Source organism: Vicugna pacos, chromosome 6, assembly GCF_048564905.1.
Source record: "Vicugna pacos chromosome 6, VicPac4, whole genome shotgun sequence".
Taxonomy (NCBI): domain Eukaryota; kingdom Metazoa; phylum Chordata; class Mammalia; order Artiodactyla; family Camelidae; genus Vicugna; species Vicugna pacos.
Window position 1 is genome coordinate 12,870,772 of NC_132992.1, and position 22,590 is coordinate 12,893,361.

General features: G+C 36.6%; 1 protein-coding gene across 2 annotated transcripts in view; it reads right to left on the reverse strand.

Moving 5' to 3' along the window:
* Positions 1-22,590, reverse strand: part of UNC13C (unc-13 homolog C) — a 471,320-nt gene that overhangs the window by 153,139 nt on the left and 295,591 nt on the right. For both annotated transcript variants that reach the window (XM_031672763.2, XM_072962394.1), the window contains one exon: positions 2,031-2,116. In XM_031672763.2, the coding sequence (XP_031528623.1) occupies positions 2,031-2,116 (86 nt within the window). The remainder of the gene's footprint in view (positions 1-2,030; positions 2,117-22,590) is intronic.

Here is a 22,590-nt window from a genome sequence, read left to right on the forward strand (position 1 = left end):
ATCGTAGTAAGGAAGGCAGGTAAGAAGTAAGCCTCAGTAAGCAAAGAACTAGAAGCTGGTAACAAGTTGCTACGCAGAGGATTAAAGTAAGGTTATTCATGGAGGTGACTTTAGATCCTGAGGTGGCGTCTGTCGTTAAGGGAGCCCTACAGGTCTGCTTGGGAAGACTGGTGGGAAAGAAATCCAGGAGACCTGCTGGCAGAAAAAGCCCGAAGGCAAGAACGAACTTTCAGTGTGCTGGGGAAAATAAAGGAATCCACGGGAATCTTCTATGTTTGACTTTAGTAACTGGATGAACGCAGGGCCAGTAATTGCAACAGGGAGGCAGGGGGCAAGAAGCGGGTTTTGACAGGGACGATTAAAAATTCTATATTGATCCAAAAAGTTCGAGATGACTGCTAGTCTAGGAGGGGGAGGAAGGGGCAGAGGACTAGGGGAGTAAAGGCTATTTGAAGGCACTTACTGGCCTATTGGACTGGTGGTTCCTGTCTGACTTAAGAGGCATTTTGGGTCCCAAAGAGATAGCTGAAGCGGGGTGGGATAAAAGGTACAGAAAGCAGGACTGATTAACGTAAGGGAGAAGGAACACTTTATTGCAGAATAAGGAGTTATCTCCGAGCATGTTCTAGAGTAATCTCAGGGATAAACTGAATTTAGCTAATTCATAGGAGACCTAGACTTTACCAGAAAACCAGGTATTAAAATAGAATGTCTGCCTTCTTTTTCAAATAAGGACAAGCACTGTAGGTTCCCTCTATGTGCCCCAGCAGTGAGCTCACATTTAAGTGATGCTAAAAAAAAAAAAAAACAGTGGCAAAATGAGCACGAACTCTGAACCAGTCATATTCTGCCAATCGACCTTCCACACTGTAGTCACAATGCTTTTCCAAGTTGCAAATCTGAGCAGGATGTGTCCCTGCTGAAATCCCTTTATCACCTCTCGTTTCTCTTAGCAGAGAGTCAAACTCCTCACCACAGCCCCTGAGGCACTGCCAGCTGGTCCCTGCCAGTTTGCCAGCCTCATTTCCTGCTAGCACTTGCTCACAGGGCCTGCTGAGTTCTCTGTTCTCGAATGCACCCTGTGAGCACTCTACTTGCTAATGCTCTGTCCTTGACTGCAACAAGACAGAGATACTTCTTGCTCATCTCTTTCCAAAGCCAACTTCAACTTACACGTCTGGTCTTTGTCAAGATCATACTTCCTCAGAGGAAGTTCCTCCAGAAGGCCCACCTGTCCTTTTGTCCCAGGGCTGACTTAGGTGCTTCACCTCCAGACACACCGTCATCGTCAGCCCTGACCACCCCACACTGCCATCGTCCGTGGCCTTACAGCTACCCCCCAGAATTTTGTTGAGGGCTATCTTGTTCACTGTTGTGTCCTCCACACTGAGTGCAGTCAAGGGCAGTTAAGCAGAGGCTCAATATATATTTGTTGAATAACTGCAGAGAAAACTTTCTACCAGATTGTTAAGTTCCTGGAGGAGGAACCCTAGGCTAGTTAATGATTCTACCACTAACTCTAAACACCAAGTGAGCGATCAAAGAAATTCATAGTTTTTCAGCTGAAAACTGTATTTCCCTTGCTTTACATTATATGATTTAGGTTTATTGAAAGTGGAGTTTCTGGTGAAGAGCCTTGCCACTGTCCTTGCACAGGCTTTGGCCAGATTTTAACTAGGCATTGAATACCAGGTCAAAGTTTATGCAGACAAACATCTGAACTAGTATCACCCATCTGTCCTCTCAAAATGGTCTGATTTATGCCATAAAGTATTCCTGCTTCCCAGTTTATCCTACAAATGAAATACATACCATTATCATGCAATTTAAACCGTCTGATTAAAAATGTATTTCTTTAGGGCTCTTAAATACTTTGAGATCTTTCTCTTTCTACAATGTGGAAATAAGTTTTAGAACTCAACTGATCACAAGATCTATGTTTTGATGCATCAATTCCTTACACTTAAAACCAGAAACACAAAATCAGGATTTAACTAAGAAGTGCATTGTAGTAAGATATCTGTAATTACCTTCAAGTGCGTATTTCATATCCTGAGCAAAAAGGGTCCACATAATTTCAGCACTAATTTTTCCCATGTTCAGTTCTTGAGGAAACCTAAAACCAAACACATATGTTAGTGCATCAAAGAGAAGAATGTGCCTAAAAAACCAAAACACTTCACATTCTGCGTATACCACAGTAGTGATCATATAGTTCATAAGTACTTTTATTTATGAGATTTTGCTGTATAAAATGCCATAGAGAAAAAGCTACACAGCAGAATGCAGTGATAAAAACAATGACTGGGTGGAAGGAAAACAGACTTCATCACACTGGTATCAACATAATGGTGCTGAGGACTCCAGATGGGTGTCATATGCTGTGTGTTTGTGTGTGTCTACAAAGCCCCTAGAGTTTTATCAAACACTTTTTCTTCCTATGTCTCAATCTGAGGACAGGCCAGATGAATATGAGGAGCAGGTACCATACAGTAACAGGAACCAACCTCACACTCACCTGTGAGCCATTTTTCTTGGAACAAGCCTGAGTGCTTCCATTCTCTGTTTGCTTAGAGTGAGTTATTTCAAGAAAGATTCCTCCCTCCTCCTGTAAAATGGCCTAGGGTGGACCCATTAAACTCTAGAACAGGCAGGCTGGGGTTTTTATATCAAACACGCTAAAGCTAAAGACAGGATTCCTACTGCTGCTGAATATGTATGCTGTTTGTGCGTGTTTTGAATCTCATGATAAGGCTTATAGTCTAACATAGGCCCAGTGAAAACAATTTCAGTCAATGTTTTTCATTGTGAACACTCACTTCATGCCAGTATGTAAGACAGAGTATTTTCTGTTCTTAAGAGTGTGTATTATTTATAAAATGCATGCAGATATATGTTTATAGACATACATGCAAAAATAATAACTATTGAGGAAATATATATATGTATAAAGTAACAAAAATAGCTCTAACATTCATTTATATCTTTGAAACTAAATTAAAAAAGTAATATAATCCTGAATTGAAAGAAAGGGTAACTTAAGTAAATATGACCTCACTATAACTTCAGAGAAAAGACCATGGATAATACATAAAACTATTCCAGCCCAACTTTTCACCAAAGCAAGATGTTTCATCAAATATCCCTTACTGACTTGAATCAATTTATCTAATAAAGTCGACTGATATTTTAAAACTTAAATACTGATGTACATTTATTAAGTGTTTAAACTCAGAACACTATGATCAAGAAATTAATACAACCTGGATAGATACAAAATTCCTTTTCAGCAATAAATTCTACTCTATTGATATAAAAATGTTAGGCAAGTAATTTATTCCAAAAGGTTTCATTCGTTGATAGTGACAAATATCCCACAATTTGTAGGATATTAAATTTTATGTAACAGATACACAGCAACAAAATTGTAAGAAATATAATTAGAGTGTTTAAGCTCATACAATGAGGAAATTGTTTATTTTAATTTTTTGGAATCAAGAATAAAGAATGTATTAATCAGTTCTCAGTGCCCTGATACTAAAAACAAAGACAGTATATAAAAAAGTAAACCAAAAAACATTATCTCTCATAAAAATAGACATAAAAATTTTCAACAAAAAGTGACAAATTCCATTCTGCAATGTATACAAAGGATAATACATTGTGATCAAGAGGCTGTTCCCAGAAATATAATGTGGGTTCAAAATCCCAAAATAAATCAATGTTAATTTACCATATCAACAGACTAAAGAGAAAAACTATCATTTCAAAAGATGCAGAAAGGTATTTGCAAACCTCAACATTTGTTAACGATTAAAAAACATGAAAACTAGGAATTAAAGGGAACTTTCTTAACCTTATAAACAGAATCTCCAAAAACCTACAGCTAACAACATACTAAGATAATGATTAAGGCAGTGATATTTACTCTCACTACTCCCATTAAACACTGTACTGGAGTTCTGAAAGCCTGCAAACGGGCAAGAAAAAGAAGAGGCACATAGATAGCAAAAGAAACAAAACTCTCCATTTGCAGACAACATGATCAGCCATATAGAAAATCTCCAAAAAACTACAAAAAAGCTACCAAAAAAGTCAAGCAAGGTCACAGAATGCAAAGTCAAGATACAAAATCATTGTATTTCTGTATTTTAGCAATGAACTATTGGAAACTGAAATTAAAATAACAGTAGCATTAACAATAGCACCAAAAGTTATAAAATACTTATGTATAGATCTAAGAAAATATATACAAGATTTATATGAAGAAAACTGCAAAGTACTGAGGAAAAAACATCAAATAAAACCTAAATCAGTGGAGAAATACACTGTATTCATGAACTGGTACACTTAATGTCACTAGAATGTTAATTTTTTCCAAACTGATTTTTAGATTCAATGCAATCTCACCCAGAATTCCTGCAGGCTTTTTTTTTTTTTTGGTAGAAATTGCCAATTCATTCTAAAATTTACATGGTTAAGCAGAAGAACTTGAAGAGTAAAAATTATGTTTCTTAAAATAGCTGAAGGACTTACATCACCTGTCTTCATAGCTTACTATGAAATTATAGTAAATAAGTGTATCTTGAAATACAAGATTAATTAATTTTCAATAAGATGTTATATTAATTCAGCAGAGAAACAAGTCTTTTCAATACATTCTGCTAGAGTAGTTGGATATCCATATGCAAAAAAATTAAGTAAACTTCAACCTACACTTCACAACATGTCAAAAAAAAAATCAATGATTTCATTATTTTGAAATTTGTTGAGACTTACTTTATACCCCAGTGTATAGTTAATTTTGGTTAATAATCTTAATTTTCTATCTCTTGTCTCCTTGAACTTTCTTCTGGGTATTTTTTCATATTTACTAATTCTCCAGTTTTATCTGACAAACTGTTAAATCCATATACTGAATTATTAATTACATTTGTTGTAATTTTTATTTCTAGAATTTCCATTTGATCCTTTTGCCAGTTTTGAATTCACTACTGTTTTTCCATTTTGTTATTTAATTTCTTAAATATATGAATCACAGTTATTATAATACCTGTATTTCTAGATTCTATTATATTAAATTCTTATTATGTGTACTTATTTTTGATTGAAAGAATTTGGTGTATAAAAGGAATATATACAATTTGAGTCTCTGGGTGATATTAGTATTCTTTCAGAAAGGAGTTATTTTTTTCCTGGAAATAGTGTTTTAGAGTTATGAGAAATGACCTTAATCTGATTAAAGACTGAAATTACTTAAAGGAGGTCAATATTTTATTCACACGGACTCCTAGGACATTCCTTCACACCCCAGCTGTATGCTTGGGGTGCTCACCAGCACCCACTACTTTGTACAGCCTTATTTCCAATTATTCTCCTGTTCCCATGTTCAGCTTTCTCAGTTTTCAGCTGCTACTTTCTTAGGCTCTCAGCCTCTGTCTCCAGGCAAATCAGTTGATGCTTCTAGGGGAGATGGTCAGAACAGATCTGACACACTTGTCTAGTAAATACATGCATCTATCATAAAAAATATAAAGAAATGCATGGGAATAATTCTTATTCCATTCTAATAATTAGGTTTGGGCAAGTAGTAAAGGGAACTGAATTCAGGGAGGCATATGCACACAGGAGGCTTCAATCAAATATGCAATGCTTTATTTTAGAAAAAGATCTAAAAATTTTATAATTTTATAAGCAGTAAAATAAGTAGTGATATAATACAAATGACTGCTAACACATTTACCATTTAATAAGTAACGTTTGTTAATAAGTGGCTATTAATTGAAGGCCCAGCACGTGCTGTGCATTGTGCTAAGACTACCTACTGTTAAATAAAACACACACTGTCCTGGCCCCTCAGAAGTTTACAGCCTTGTAGGAATGGCAGTAAAAACCATCGTGCGTGCGTGCGTGTGTGCGAGAGAGAGAGAGAGAGAGAGAGAGAGAGAGAGAGAGAGAGAGAGAGAGAGAAGAGAGACCCAAGAGGAAAACCAGAGGATAGAGTGACAGAGCTGACTGGAAAACAGTGGATGTGGTTCATCAAAGGTTTGGAAAGGCAACAACTCCTCCCCGGTTCTCAGGGGCTATGACAGTAGCTGCTTCTCAGTGGAGGCCGACTCCTGCAGCCTGTACAGAAATGCGAAGCAGCGGCATGAACAAGTGTGGTATCGAGCGCAGTCAGTGACATGAAACTTGGTGTGTGCTGTCAGGGACGGTGACTGCCGTGATATCAAAGAGGGGCAGAAAAAGAGCAACGTAGGGTGCAGGAACGTGGATAATAAAGAGAAAAGGAGGATGAAGAACATCACCTGTGCCTGGGAGGATACAGAGGGGCTGGACCAAAGGGCAAGAGCAAAGAGTCAGTGATACCCTAGTGGCTGCTGCTCTTGGTTCTACTGTTGACTCTTGGGTTGATGTGACTTCAAGAAACATGGGTCACCACTATATAAAATAGCTCCAACAACAAGGAGTCACTGAACAGCCCATGGAACTATATTCAATATCTTGTAGTAACTTATACCGGGAAAGAATCTAAAAAAGAAGATATATAACAGAATCACTTTGCTGTACACCTGAAACAATACTGTAAATCAACTATACCTCAATTAAAAAAAAAGAAACACGGGTTGCAATGGAAAGGGGCATATTATAGCACTAAGTCAAATTACTAAACACAGCAGCTAAGAGTGTATGATGCAGAAGAATATGCTGGCACAGTCATTCACAGAAGTTATTTGAAGAAAGTAAGATTTGTATGAACTTTTCAAGGAGAATAAAGAATAACTGGTGAAAGAGAGAAGCTATGCACCCCAGTAAATGGTTGTAATTACCATAAGAAAAGACTCTCAAAGTGACTTTTAAAATATTTTTTCTTTAATCTAGACTCTACAATCAGATAACTTCAAAACACAGAATCTAAAACCAAGGTATTAGCGTCAGGAGTTTCTCAGTTGCATAAGCAATGTCAAGTGTGGTTTCCATTCCTGAAAAACTCAGGTTTAAGGGTTTTCATCACTACTGTTGATGATTTAACCAAAACCTAAGCCAAAACCAAACAACTATTTAAAATAGAAATAACACACCAGAAAATATACACAAGATATATAAAAGGCAAAGGGATACTATTATAAATATGAAAAGAATTGTTACAAATGTATAGGAAAAAGAGAAATATTAGGGAAAAAATGGCTAAGATGAACAATCTAAAAAAACCACAAATGCCTAGTAAACATAGACAAGAGATGCTCACCTCTTTAATAATCAAGGGCATTTCAATTAAAATAATAGTAAAAATTTTTTACTAAAAACACTCCAGGCTAGAAAACAACAATAACAAATTGATCAAAATTCAGGACCTGTACGAAGCTGATTTCCAAGTAACCTGATGACCCTCTACAGGCTTCTGGTTCTTATTCTTCCAATAACTATGTTATTTCCAAACCCTCTCCTGTGCCTCAGGAGTCCCCTCCATGGACTGCAGCATCATGATGTTACACCAAACTACAGAATAATAAGAAACTACTAAAAAGGACAAGGTAGATCTGCTAAACTGACATGAAAAGATGCCTATCAGGCAGTTTTATGTAAACAAATTACAGATTGTTGTACATATCGTGATCTTATATTTTATAAAAAAATTTATTAAATGAATTTCTAAACTTACATGTGCAGAAAATAAGAGCTGGAAAAAAGTAACACCCAACTACTGAAAATTTGTAAGGCTCAGGGGAGGGAGTTTTATTTTTGGTTTTTATTTATTTTCTTCACAAAAATGATGCATAAACATTAGAACTGTCATTTTCTACTTTAAGTAGTCCTGTGAGGTTGAATATGATTATTTTAAGAAAGATAAAAATTTAAATAAATTTTTGAAATAAAATCAATGGGAACTGTTCTGTATACTATGCATTTTTTTAAAAACATGAATAACATTAGTTTCTCACAAAATTCCTATTTGGTTGTTACTGTTCTCATTTTACAAATGAGGACTTGGTGGTCAGAATTAGAGCCCTGAGCTGTTTTCCCAAAGCTCATGATCTCTGCAATAAAGAAGCAACAAATATTCAGCTTTTTGGATACTTAAAATAGACATAAAGATGACTTTGATTACTCTCCCTTTAGACTTAGGAAAGTTAGAGATTAGGAAATATGTCCTAAAACATGAAATAAATCAAAGACACAATCACAAATAGATCTTATGCTTCTTGACCATATATATTTCTTTTTCATTCTTTTTCTTATGACAATAACAGACATTCCCAAGCATTGAAAATGTCTTCACAACTGATTCTTTTGTTGTTGTTTAAGCTGATTGATTTTGCCTTAAAATATTTACAGTTAAAATCATTATCTTCATATTTTATGCAATGGTCTATCTTTAAATTTAAATCCCAAGATTTACTTCTTTCCAAGCTCTACTTCTACACCGAAGATGATTATCTTTTTTTTTTAGATTTTTTTAAGATAGACTGTCTTCTATCTATTATTGGGGTCTGAGATATTATTCTGATATCTGTTTTAGATGTTTTGCTTATTTTGTATATGATAAGCTAGTTCCAAATGTTTTTTTTTTTTACTATTACCTATGGAAATAATAGATACGTTCATGCTAGAAAAAATAACTCAAAGCTTCTATTTACTTAGTAGTTAAACACATTCTTCTACAGTCTGTGTTTTTATTTTACTTTGCTACCTTTCTATGTTATTTTTGGTGCATTTGGAAATACTTCTGTGGCTCTTTCCTACATAAATCCTGGGTGAATAAAAAACTTCACTAGTTGGCCCTGAGTCCAGACAGCAGACTTGGTCACCGGCCACTACCACAACCCACAGCAGCCTCTCCTTTCTACTCTCCTGTGCGTTCTTCCTTTGACAGACCTGTGGCATTTGCCTGTCCCTGCCCTGCTCCTGCGGTCACATCCCCAGTTCAGGTCTTTACCCTCACTTGCCTCAAGAGCTGAACTAAGTCGTCAGTTTATCTATTTGCCTCCATTTCTCCCTCTTCCAATTCATCGTCTATATTACCACCTAATTTATCTTTTAAGAACCGAGACTGTAATATTTCAAACCACTGCTTTAAAACTATCAATGGCTCGTCACACATTCATTAGCATAGAGAAGTTTCAACTTATTAACATGACTTGCCCAACCAATGGCAATCTGACTACAGCTTTAACTTCTATCTCTACTCTCCAACACTTTTCATGCTTTAGCCACCAAGACTACTTAGTATTTCTTAACATATCGGATGTCCCATGTCTCCTGATCATTTTCCCCTACGTGTTCTCTCTCTTCCTCAATTTCCATTTGAACATAACTACTCTCTCTCCTTCTTTAAGCACAGCTCAGGATCTCCTCCCTTTAAAGCCCTCTGCTGTACTCGAGGCAGAATTAGTAGTGATTAATTAGCTGGGAAGGATAAGGCTAAAGAAAAATATACATTGACTATAAACTGAACCATAGCTCACTTAATAGTGAGTGATGGCACTGATGCTTTTGTACTGCACAAGTTCCATAATTTTACTGTTGCCCCAAAATTTAGTCTAATTTCACTGACATTTGCTTTACAGTTCAAATCTGATGAAAAAATATGAATTTTTTTCTCTTTAACCAGTTTTGCCTAGCATTAGAAAACAATTCTCCATCTAGCCTCTCTTCGCTAACAAATAATATTGTGCTTACACAGTCCTGTTAATATGTATGTGTATGTATATATGTATGTATATCCATGTATGTTTGTGTGTGTGTATATATATGTATGTATGCATGTGTATAGTTCCTCTCCATGTGATTTAAACAACTCCAGAAACCAAGATATAATGTGGTCACTCCATCTGCAAAGCTAACAGTTTCTGAAGCAACTTCTTTACTCCTACCTAGTGAAAATGGGGAGAAAAATTCATGCCTATGAGCAAAATACAACCAATAAAAGAAGCAAATCAGAATTTGTGGGAGTGGGAGGAGAAACACCTAGTATTTCTCGTAACAGATGTTACCAAGTTCTGAGTAACTACTAGCTAGATTTTAAATTTCCAGTTTTTAAGGGGCCACAAGATAGTAATATTCCCAGAAGAGTGCTTTTCGCCCTGTGTTCATACTTCCTTTACAGATAAGGCAAATATGTAATCTCACTCTGGCACCAAATTTTATGTGCTATATCCATGCCGCATCCTCAGTATCAAACCATGATTCAAGAGGGAGAGTGTTTTCTTCCAACACAGTCCGCAGGTGAATCTCTCTTCCTGTTCTTTGGGTTGGCTAAGAAGTCTGCACCATCTGCATATTTGCTAGAGGCTTATATTCTGAAATTTAACACAGTTCTGGCCATTTCCTGTGCACAATCCACAGAAGTTTAATGTAGTGGTTAAACATCAACGTAATCCAAAAGATAGAGATTTGATTTCTCCTCTGCTACTCAACTAATATACCCAGTGGATTACACTGAGTAATCTCTTTAAAACTCTATTTCCTCATCTGTCAAATGGGAATGATAGTAACAGTGCTCTGTGGGACTTTCTAGGGCTGTTATGAAGATTAAATGAGATTTCGTATATAAATACTTTGTAAAGCCACTGGCCCACAGTGAGCGCTCAGTAAAATATTTGCTGTTGATAATAATGAAATTCTAACTATAAGTGATACATACAAGAAAATACTAGGTTCCACTGATTTTTAATGTGAAAAAATAATCACAGAAAATAAATGGAAGTTGAGATTTGTATTTGTGAGGCTTCAATCTTCAGGTAAATGCTACTAAAATTAATAGCAATAAACTTGATTGCAGAGGGAAATTATTATATACTCACAGGAGTAAACTGGCTTCACAAACTTCAGAAATATCAACTCATACAGTACCATAATTAATTACAAATTAATTACAAATTAAGGTACAAGCAGGACAAAAAGAGGTTCTAACTTTCCATGACATTTCCTTACCTCATTGGAATTACTATATATGCTTAAAAGTTAAAACAAGTACACGTCTAATATATGGTGCATTAATTACTCACACTTCATTATTCATATTTTAAAAACAAAATTGGCCCTCTTCATCCTAGTTTGAATTTGTGAGGTTGTGTTGTACACAAATTAAATTCTGGAGTGTGAAGCTCTACAACTTCACTGTCTCAGCAGTTACAGCGTAACATAGTCTATCATTTATAAAAGGAGGTTTAATGAAATAACTGATCCATTCCAACATTATTTGAATGTCTCCCATTTTTAATTTGCAGCAATTAATACAAAGCATAAATGTTTTAAACCTTGAATCCTGTGAGACACAACAACTTAATAACCGAATTTATTATCTTGCAAATCTCTTAGTAAAATAAGGCAAACAATCTTCCACTGACAAATCTGATAATACTGATTCATTAGTCACAACAGATAAAATCAGAATCCATTAAATGTGAAGTATTATTCTGATATGCAGAGTTTGTCTTGGAAGAAGACTGTGTTCAATGTTACAAATGAGTAAGCAATGGTCCTGTATACTAAGCATCATGTATGCAAGTGAAGCTTCATTGTCATAGCAAGAAGTCAAGAGATATTTCATTTGCTCTGCTTTTTAAATATTATTATTTTTTAAAATCAGCTTTTGTTAATGTGTTCTCCATTTAAGAGTACTTGACATGCCTTAGTGCAATTAACTGCCATTACCATGGAGAGGCAAGCCGAAAAAATGAACTTTATTAAGCAGGACTCAACTAGTAAATTATACAAACTAGCATTACAAGTTAAAGCTGTATTAAAGGGAAACTAAAACATACCGTATTATTGCATTAAGGGTGAAAGTCACCTTAAGCATTTGGAGTGTGAACTCATCTATTGAGTATTTCCTGTGGCGATCATTTTTCCTTTGTATTTAAGTTCTCTTGTACCAAGAAACAAGTGGATTCCTCATGCCATTTAAACTCAATCACCTTTTTAGGGAGGAAGGTATAGCTCAATGGTGGAGTGCATGCTCCGTACGCACAAGGTCCCGGGTTCAGTCCCCAGTACCTCCATTTAATAAATACATAAATATATACATACATACATACTTAATTACCTCCTCCCACAAACATAAAGTGAAATAAACCCAGTCATCCTTTTATACTTTCATTTTCTCTTTACTCACACCTACAACTTAAAGCATTATTTTAATGAACTTGTATCTTTAAATATATATTTAATTTAAATCTGAAAACTAAAATTGGGGATGGATCTAGGTTAACTATTAAAATCAGCATTTTGTAAGACAGTGAAAATGTCACCTGGAAGTGGCAAAAGAGGTGGAGATGGCCAGAAACAGCTGAAAAAAGACTGGGTACCTTGCCTGGGTAGGGGGAACAGTAAGTGGAATTTACTGAGTGCAGATCACTGTTTCTCAAGCTACTCCAGCACATACAGGCTAGAGACCTGGGGAAAGCAAGTCCTCACATTCACGTGGTGAGTGTGAGGCAGTGGAAGAGAGATGGGAACTGACCTCTGCAGAGCACCTAGGCAATGCCATGCAGTGGGCTAGGTGCTTTATAAACATTATCTCCTCAAATCCTGATAATGGTCCTATGTGTTCAGTTTTACCTCCAAGTTTTTTAAAAGTGGAAAATAGTCTGAAAGATATTGTAAAATGTTTTTAAGCCTCATGGCTCAGTCTGTCTCATTCAAAAATGCTAAATTGCTAAGCCACTCAAGTCACATTTATCTTTGCATACATAAAACACAGTCCTTTTTCTTTATCTTTAGTTATTAAGTATCCATCTCATTCAAAAATATTAAGATAACTTACAAAATAAATATAATAAAGTGAGATTTGTCTTAAAAGTAGAAAAATTAATGCCTGAATGGTGATCCCCACGAAACATCTTGCCTGCGTGAGCAGCAGTGGAAGGACCTATGTCCAAGCTATTTCTCATGTGTACCATCTAATTATGAATGGATCTCCAGGAAGACACATGGTCACAGAGATTGCTCAGAACTAATTCCCTTAAATCCTTTCACTGTGGTTCCGCACCCTCTTCTGTCTGTGTTCAGTGAAAAAGCACATGAAGTACGTGATCATTCCTGTCTGGTGTCAATAAAGTTATAATCTCAAACTTTTGCTCAGAGAGAGTTCCCCACAATAGGCTTGCAGCAGGTCGTTTACGATCACAAGCTTGGATGGGATTTTACTATACCAAAGTAATCATCTATTGTTCTGCCTCAATTACATGTTAGGCTGGGAGAAGGGAGTATCACTGAGAAAGATCTGTAATTGGCCAGAGACAGGCTGAGGCAGGACAAGTATAGAACTGGCAAGTATTACTCACTCAAAAGACATGAACTGAACATCATCTCTTTATCAGACACTATGTTAAGGTGGTAAAGATTCAAAGATGAAAAGATGTGGTCTTTTCCTTCAAAAACTTCCTAGAAAAGTGGAAGAAACGGGTCTATAGGCATATACTCATAGTACCATTTTATAAATGCAATGACAGAAGGTAACTAATGGATGATCAGTAATATGGTACTTAGAAACCCTGGATGCACTAGGGGAGACTCGCTGGAAGAGGTAATGCTTCAGTTAAGTCTTAAATTTTAAGGGTAAAGGAAAATGGAGAGAACTTGGAGGTAGAACTTGGAGTTTGATAGTAGAAATTCCATTAAGTGTTTTATAAAATTATTTTTGCTTAATAATAATAATAATAATGTAAAAAAAAAACCTGACTACCCATATTTCTGCTACTCATTCTCTCTAACCTGAGGAAATATCGGCCACATAGCAGGTGACAGCAACTGAAATATGGACATGAATGCGAAGTGTTGCAGCCTGTTTGCCCTGTCAACTCTGGGAGTCTGCAGCACCATCCAATACATAAAGGAGCCACTTTTATGGCTTCAATTCTTCCTACTGTTCCTCCCACTGATTAAGCTCCAGCCACATGGCCTTTCTTTCTGCTACTCCAACATACCAGGCTTCACACCTGAAACTTCATATTTGCTACTGATTCTCCGGGTTATAGGTCCCAAAGCTGTTTTTGTCTGCCTTCCTCTCATCATTCCCGCTTCAATGCCAATGTCACTTTCTCCAAGAGTCCTTTCCCAGCCAGTGAAATTGACACATTCACCCCCACCCTCACCTCTGCCAAGTCATTGTTTTCCATACTGTCTTGCTTTACCTTCTCCATTGCACTTAGCAATACCTGAAACATTTTATTATCTGTTTGTTTAGGCGCCTTACTATCTAAGTCCTCTCCCCTCCCCGCAAAAGTAATATAGAACTTTTTTCTATCTTATTTATTGCTGGTCTCCAATTTGTAGCATATTGCCCAGTGATCAACATAGGCTAAATGAGTGAAACAGTCTAACCAATGGTAGCAATCACTATCTCCAAAGAACAGCTCTGCAACCCACTGAGAGAATAACTGCGGGGAGCCGCTCGTGACGGAGGGCTGCCGAGCACAAAACTTGGGCGTAAAACCCCAAAGTGCAGGGCGCCAGGCTCTGAGATTGAGGCTGCCGAACACAAAGGTTGGGCCTAAACTCCCACAGTGCGGGGCGCCCGGCTCAAAGGTCAATTGAGTCAGAACAATCTCTGTCCCGCCACCCCTTTTACTAAAGAATGCACCAGGTGCGCTAATGCCTGAGGAAATATCCTTGAGCTACTAAGTCACAAAGGACCTTCAGAGGGAGAGATACAATCGGCACACAAATCAGTAATCTTTTTAGAGAACAATCACCTGAGTTAAATATACACGAGTCACGATGTTAGCCTAGAGGAACAATGTCTTAGCTTATCATCTTGGTTCCAGGAACTCTTAATCTTAGTTTTACAAGAACTGTAAACAATAATGATGTCTGTAACAATATACAAGTTAATGGTTTTAGTACACATTGTTAATGTGCCTTAAAACAATACCTTTGCCTACAGGCAGGAATGTATAAGCTAAAGGGTTAAAATCATATAAATTAACTGCAAGAAATAAACTCGTCGTCCACTCTTGACCTAGCGTCTTGCGGGCTAGAGTGAGACCCTCTCAACCCCAACTTTTCTTGTCTTGTTGTCTCTTTGTTACGTCTTTTCTTTTCTCAGTCCTGTAGCACAGGTTTCTGGACCTGATCGATTGTCGGCTGGCTCCGACAAATAACGAGTTCAAAATTCAGCCAGAGGACACAGAGGGCCTCCACGGAGAAAATGTGTTTTAAAAAAAAAACCAAAACGAAAATGAGGGTATAAAAATAAAATGAGATTAGACATAGAAATGGAGAAATGTATGGAGTTAGAGTCTATAGAGTTATTTCAACGTGGGCCTCGGTTCTGACACTTCTTGCACTTAATCCACATGGGAAAACTGACCATTTTTTGTATCACAATTGCTTGGGAAGCAAAGTTTTTAAAACAGTGAATTCTGGAAAAAAAAAATTCTTTTGTGGTTCTCCTGAGGGTGCCAGTGAGTACACACTACATATTAACATTTTATCCTACAATAAATTACAAATTGCACACAGTTTGTCTACTGGTTTATATATAACTACAACTGGTTCCATTCTATGGCATATCTTATACTTTAAATTCTGGTGAGTACCTACTGTTTTAAGTTTATCAGGACCAGATCCAGGCTAATCACTGAGACATCAGAACTGTTTGGGTTGAGCTGAAGGATTAATTGCCGATCATTTTATTACCCAACCTTTCCCCTACAATGAACCCTTTTGTTAGTTCAGGGGGTTGCTTGAATTCTGATTCTGCCACTTACTTAAGTGTGTGATCTTGGGAAATTTATTTAGACCCTCTGTGCTTCAGTTTCACTATCTGCAACTTGGGGATAATAACAGTACTTATTCCATTATAACTACATTTAGGATTCAAACATCAAACTGTAAAAATACTTAGTACATTGCTTGGCTGCAGTTAATTTTCCATAGTTCCCTATATGATGATGATAATATTTATAACATGTAGGTATCTAGTTGTGCATAAACCATCTGGCAAGCATAACAAATGCTGAAAATCTAAGATGTACCTTTCTTTCCTCTATTATGTGCAGTCAAGGAGGTAAAAAATTTAAATCTTCAGAGTGACTGAATTAATACAATTCTTAGCAAGCAATCTTATAACAGTATCCTTGTGCTCTTAAAAAATATTCTTATCCTTTCCAGACAATGTATCATTTGTGGAATTTGCAGAAAAACACCTTACATACTTTAAATTCAAGATGGCTATAATTAATATTAGTGAAAATTTTCAAAATGACTTTTTTGGGTGCTTTTTAGTCAAGTAGTTTTAGCCCAGCTTTTTGGATTTTCTGGTTATCCATTCTTCCCACTATAAACCCTAGCTCTGACTGACTCATGGGAAACTGACTGCTCATGGGAAATACAGTATTTGCTTCCATCTTAACAATTCAAACTGAAGCATTCCTTTACACTTCAGCCCCAACCTAACTGCAACTATAGTGGAATACATGTGTTGCTCCGTGTAACATAATACCACCAGGTTAGCTATTCTACTTTGGTTATATGGATCACAGAATCAAGTAACTCAAAATAACCAAAAGGTAATTTCTGTAAGAATACTTTGCACAATGGAGAAACAAGACCAAACTGCACGGCCTTACTATACTAGAACCCAAAGAAAGCTGAACTCTGTTTAATAGATGGGGCGATGATCTGTAGCTACGCCTCCTGGAACCACAAACAAGCTCTTTCAGAGCTGAAGGCAGTTTGAGGAGTGCCCACAGGATCCTCAGTCAAGAAGTCCTTTGCTACCACGACTCTGCTACGTTCACCACTTCCAGCTTTCTGTGCAAGCATCCTCCCCCTTCTTTTACTGATAACTGCCTTCTTCTCCTTCAACCCTGTTTATCTCCTGGCTTCTATTTATACATCATTTTGATTTACTCTTAGTTTTGGATCACTTACTATAGCCATCTCCAAATTTAGAAACTTTCAACATCTATTCTTGTCAACCATCTCATTCTCTGGATTTCTCAGTCTAATTCCAGAGAGCAAATCTAGTTTTTCTCAATAGGTTATACCTCCACAAGGGACGGAGGGGAGGGATTTAATCTCAGACTGACTTGTGAATGAGGCAGGCTCAGTGATTAACCACTTTTAGACCCAGGTTTGATCTTGTGTATCTGTTTCCCAGTGAAATCTCTGTGGCCCCAACTTTGTATAGTAGCTGGTGCATGTCAAATATTTAATACATATTTGTTTTATTTTAATGAGAATGATAATGAAAAATGATGAAAGTAAATGGAGCTAAAAACAAAAGAATGAAACAAAAGTCTTTACATTAAAAAATGAATTGAGTATTTGCCCAATCATTCCTATACTTATTCTATTTCAGGGTAATGATGAAAGAAATTTTCATGTATCGAGGTATGGGGAAGTCATTCTGGCTTATAGATGAATTAACTTGAATTTTATGTTAATTAAAACAAGTCTGTTTGTGGCCTACTAAATGTACATTGTGCATCTGCTTTAATTATTAAAGAAACAGGTGCATTGACCAGAAGTAAAGAATGTCCTTGTTGAAAGTAAAGATTAAATGCCTCCCTTCCTGGGACTTCAACGCCTGTTGATAAGACTTCTTGGTTGATAAGACTCCCTTCCCAGCCAAGGCCACACTGACTCGCTGTTTAGGTGCTGATCTGTTCTTTTGAAACATCGAAGGAACGTATCCTGACTTGTTTCATGTTCTTTGTTCTGACAAGATATAAAACTGTGCTGAAAAACATGGATGTCTGAAGCAGTTCCTCAGAGCTATCTGAGAGGCTGTCTTCTGGGCTACAGTCCTCAGTTTGGTTCAAATAAAACTCTTTTCTGTTCCTATTATAGACTGTTTATTGCTGATTCTCATCAACAGTGAGCTGGTAAGCGCCCCTATGTGATGAAGGCAAGTTCTTCTTTACAGAAAAGTTCTAACTAAATAAATGTTGAAGACCCAACATTATAAAATCACAATCCACCATTCCTAATGGAATAAGTTCTTCTGAAATAATTATAAACAAATGAAAGCATTAGAGGAGAGGTCAATAGAAACTTTGAAATGAAGGGATCAGGCTGTCCGAACATCACCACAGGGGTAACGACTAGATGTGATGTGACCCCTGATGTGATGGAGTATGAGGTATGCAGAGTCACCTGTGGGGTAGGCTTAAAAAAATGAAAGGAATCTCAAAGTGGCCTTTAGAGCTTATGTTCAATTATGCGGTGCACAGAATATGGAGGAGAAGTTAAATATAACAAAGAGATGCACCGAACGATCCAGAAAGTGGTGCATTCTAAAGGACAATGAATGTGGTTTGTTTAAGAAGTCAGAGGCACAGATAAAAGAAAAATGAAGGGAGATGAATTAGAATGAAAGAAACAGGACACATTATGTGGACCTCATCAGGATCTCAACTAAAACAAACCAAATGTAAAAAGGCATTTTAAAGAAAAACAGCAGCATTTGATTATGGAACAGGGGTACACGATACCAACAGGTTACTTTTAATGTTATTGGCTGTGATAATGACATTGCAATAGGCAAGAAAATAACCACAATTTTTAGGGATGAAATGATATAACGTCTGAGATTTGTTTAAAATAATTCAGCAAGAAAAAAAAAGAATAGAAAAGTTCAATGTATAGGTCAAGAAAACATGACAAAATCTTAGTCAATGTTGAGTTCGAGTGATGGATATATAGTTGCACTGTGGATCTCTCTACTCTTTAGAATAATGAACAGGTTTGTAACAATTTTTAAATAGAAAAATTATTTTGGGAAGCCACAGTGCAAGCAAAGACAGCCTCAATGCTTTGAAGAGCATTAGATCCAAAACAGAAAGGACCAGATGTAAATCCCCGATGAAAGAATCTTAAACCCAATCTTCTCACTGCAGCAAATGAAATATGCTATCTTTTAAAGCATAAAACTTGAAAATAATGTTATGGCTCATCCCACAGCCTTGACAAAATAAAAGCAGCAAACCTAATGTTTGCAAATGAAATAGCATATTTTTGAAAATTGGTCCATTTTCTACTGAACACATTAGATCCTCTCTGACATATGCTCTTCGTGCAGAGAGAAAATAAACTGAGCCTTCATTATATGTATACTTTGGAAAGATGCTAAAAGAAATTATAGACAATAATAAAATCCATGCAAATACACAGGACCATAGAATGGATGAAATGTATTTCTTTTTATATTTTGGTCACCATTACAGAAACAAAGTGGTGTTAAGTCACATTAATTTAAATAATCTGAGAGTAAAATTATATGAATATTTTAAAAGAGTAAGATTTCTTACTTTCAAGCATACATAGTAAAACTCCTCTACATTATACACTTCACCCGTTGTAAGTTTAAAAGTCTTTCACATCTATGTATACAATTACCTACTGCCTATAATTCATGGAAGTCACACAGACGGCCAAATCTCTATATATCCAGATACAATTATGTCATTTTTTAAAACTATGTACATCCTTAAATTGATACTTCCTCCTGAATTTATTATCTCAATTAATGGTGTCCCCACAAATACAGCATATTCATTGTCTATCTTATTTCTTAACAATCTACTCAATGCAGTCAGTAAAAAGATCTCTTAGTTTATCTCCTTAGTATTTCTCAAATCTGATTCCAGCTCTCCATCATCTTATACAAAGACCTTATATCTTCTCACTGGATTATTTCTGTAGCCACTTAACAGTTATCTATACTTAGAAAATAAAGAAAATGATGAAGAATAGAGAAGAAACCAATTTACTTTAAAACCAAAAAATAATATCAATATTTAATGAAACCAACATCTGCTTCTTATTTTTCAGAAGACTAATAAAATTCATCAATGTCTAGTCAATTAGACAAGGAAAAAGAGAGAAGATACAAAATATCAATATTAAGGATGAGAAAAGGGAAATGACTTCATTTTTTATAGACATTAAAAGGGTAACAGGAAAGTGTCATGAGCAACTATTATGACAGCAACTGTGACCAGTTAGATTAAGTGAAAAAAAAAAAAATCCCTTAAAAGACCGAAACAACAAAGCTCAATCAGGAATAAGTAGGTTTGATAATGACCAAGATGGCGACATTAAGAGGCTTCTGAACTTCCCTCCACTCACAGATGCACTGAATATACAACTGTACAGAGAGCAATTCCTCCTGAGAGAATTTCAGAACCTCACTGAGTGACCCCCTACACATGGGTGAATGAGAAAACACCCACACCAAAATGGGTAGGAAAGACTGATACACAGTCTTGCCATAAACCCCGCCTCGGGCACAGCACCATACAACTGGGGGGGATCCCCAATTCCCAGATTCTCCCTGAGGAGCAAAGCATTTGGAATGCAAACCTAGTGTCCCAACTTTTAAGGACCCCCACCAACCTGAGGGATGAGACTCTGAAAAATCCTGCTCTGAAAGCCAACAGGGCTTCTGTCCACGGGCTTCTGTCCACAGTCTCACAGGACTGTAGCAAATAAAGAAGCAGTTGTTAACAGGGGCACATCACTCCCTGCAGCTGTCCTCCCAGCCCAGAAAGAGCAAGTGACAAGGCCCATCTTTCAGTCTTGTCCAGCAGGGATTTGTCCTGCATACTTTATAAGCTGACACTCGAGCGTCTGGCTTCTAATTCAGCATCCGTCTAGAAGCTGGCTGAAGTTCTCAGAGCCCAGGGCAGCTGGTGTGCACTTCCCCTGCATCCTCCCTCTGGCGTGACCCAACAGTAAAACTAAATTGTCAGTATCTCCCTGAAAGGAACTTGTCCACATATTTAGTGCCACAACTTTCATGGCTGCGATCAGAGCGATGAGTCCCCAAATCACTTAGCTGTGACAGCCAGTGGGGCTTGCATTCCCAAGTCCCACATGACTACTGCAAACCAAGAAGCAGCTTTCACCAGGTGCAGGAGTACTCTCTGGCCTTCCCACACCCTTGTGGCTGTACATTTGGGCTCATTGCAAGGAAGCAGGCAAAAATGCCCATCTTCAAATTTCTCCTTGGAAGGGGCTTAACTTCATACTTTCCCAGCCATTGTCCGAGGATACTTCTTCTAATTAGCCGGCATCTAGGTGCTGATTGCTGTCCTCTTGGGATAGTGACTTGTCATGGCACATCCTCAACTACGGGAACCACTAACAACAAAGACAGCAGCTTGGACAACCATAAAGGTTTGAGAGACAACCAGGAGCACAGTGTGGGCTAACTGATGAGACAATCTGCCAAGACCTGAAAAGGTGGTTGTTTTATCTAATGTGTAGAAACCAACACAAAGAGTCAAGGGAAATGAAAAAAATAAGGGAATATGTTCTAAACAAAAGAACAAGATAAATCAACAGAAACTGATCTTAATTGAAATACAGGTAAGTGATTTACCTAATAGAGAGTTCAAAATAATGGTCATAAAGATGCTCACTGAGGTCAGAGAGAATGCATGCACAGAATGAGAATTTCAAAAAAAAAAAGAAAATATAAAAGACAAAGAGAATCTCAAAAGCAGCAAGACAAAAGCATTCTGTTACGTAGAAGGGCATCTCCATAAGACTATCAGTGAATTTTTTAGCAGAAACTTTGCAAGGCAGGAGGGAGTGGGATGATTTTCTGAAATGCTGAAAGAAAAAGAACTGCCAACCAAGAACACTCTACTCAGCAAAGCTGTCCTTCAGAACTGAAGGAGAGACAGAGTTTTCCAGACAAAAGCCAAAGAAGTTCGTCACTACTAGACTGATAGATACATGGATCAATAGAACAGAGTATACATTAGACTCACACATATAATTAAGTGATTTTTGACAAAGTTGCCAAAGCAATTCAATGAGCATAGGATAATTTTCCTAACAAATAGATGTGGAAAGATTAGATAAACATATGAAAAAATCCCAAATGATCTTAAACTCTGTATCACACTATACACAAAAAATAACTTAAGGAATCACAGATTTCAGCATCAGACAACCCTAAGAAAACTAGTGCTGCAACTTGACTGTGAGTGTTGTAAAGATTGCTTAAACAGAGCACAAAAGGCCCAAATTATAAAAGAAAACAATCAACAAATTGGACTACTCCATCAAAATTTTAAAAAGCTCTCCAAAAGAAACTAATAAAAAATGGAAAAGAAAGTCAAAAACTAGGAGAAAATATTATAACATTTATATATGACATAGACCTGTATTTAGTATATTTAACATCCTAGTTAATAAGGACTTCATGTATTTTTTAAAAAAGAATAATTACAACTCCTTAATTAGAAGATAAACATCCCAATTTGGAAAAGGCAAAAAGATCTGAGCAGACATTTCACCAAAGAAGATACACAGATCACAAATAAGCACATGAAAAGAGGGGCAGTATCAGTATTTAGCAAAGAGCAAATTAAAGCCACAATGACATTTCACTATACACCTATTTTAATAGCTAAAAATAAAAGTTTAATTGTACTAAGTGTTGGCAATGTACAAATACTTCGGAAAGCAGTTTGACAGTTTTAAGAAATATTAAACAAGTCCCTACTATATGACCCAAAGGAAATAAAAGAATGTATGTATGCAAGAACTTGTAAAGAAATAGTCACAGCAATCTAATCTCAAAAAAAATCCAAATGTTGACCCTAACCTTAACCCTAATCCTAA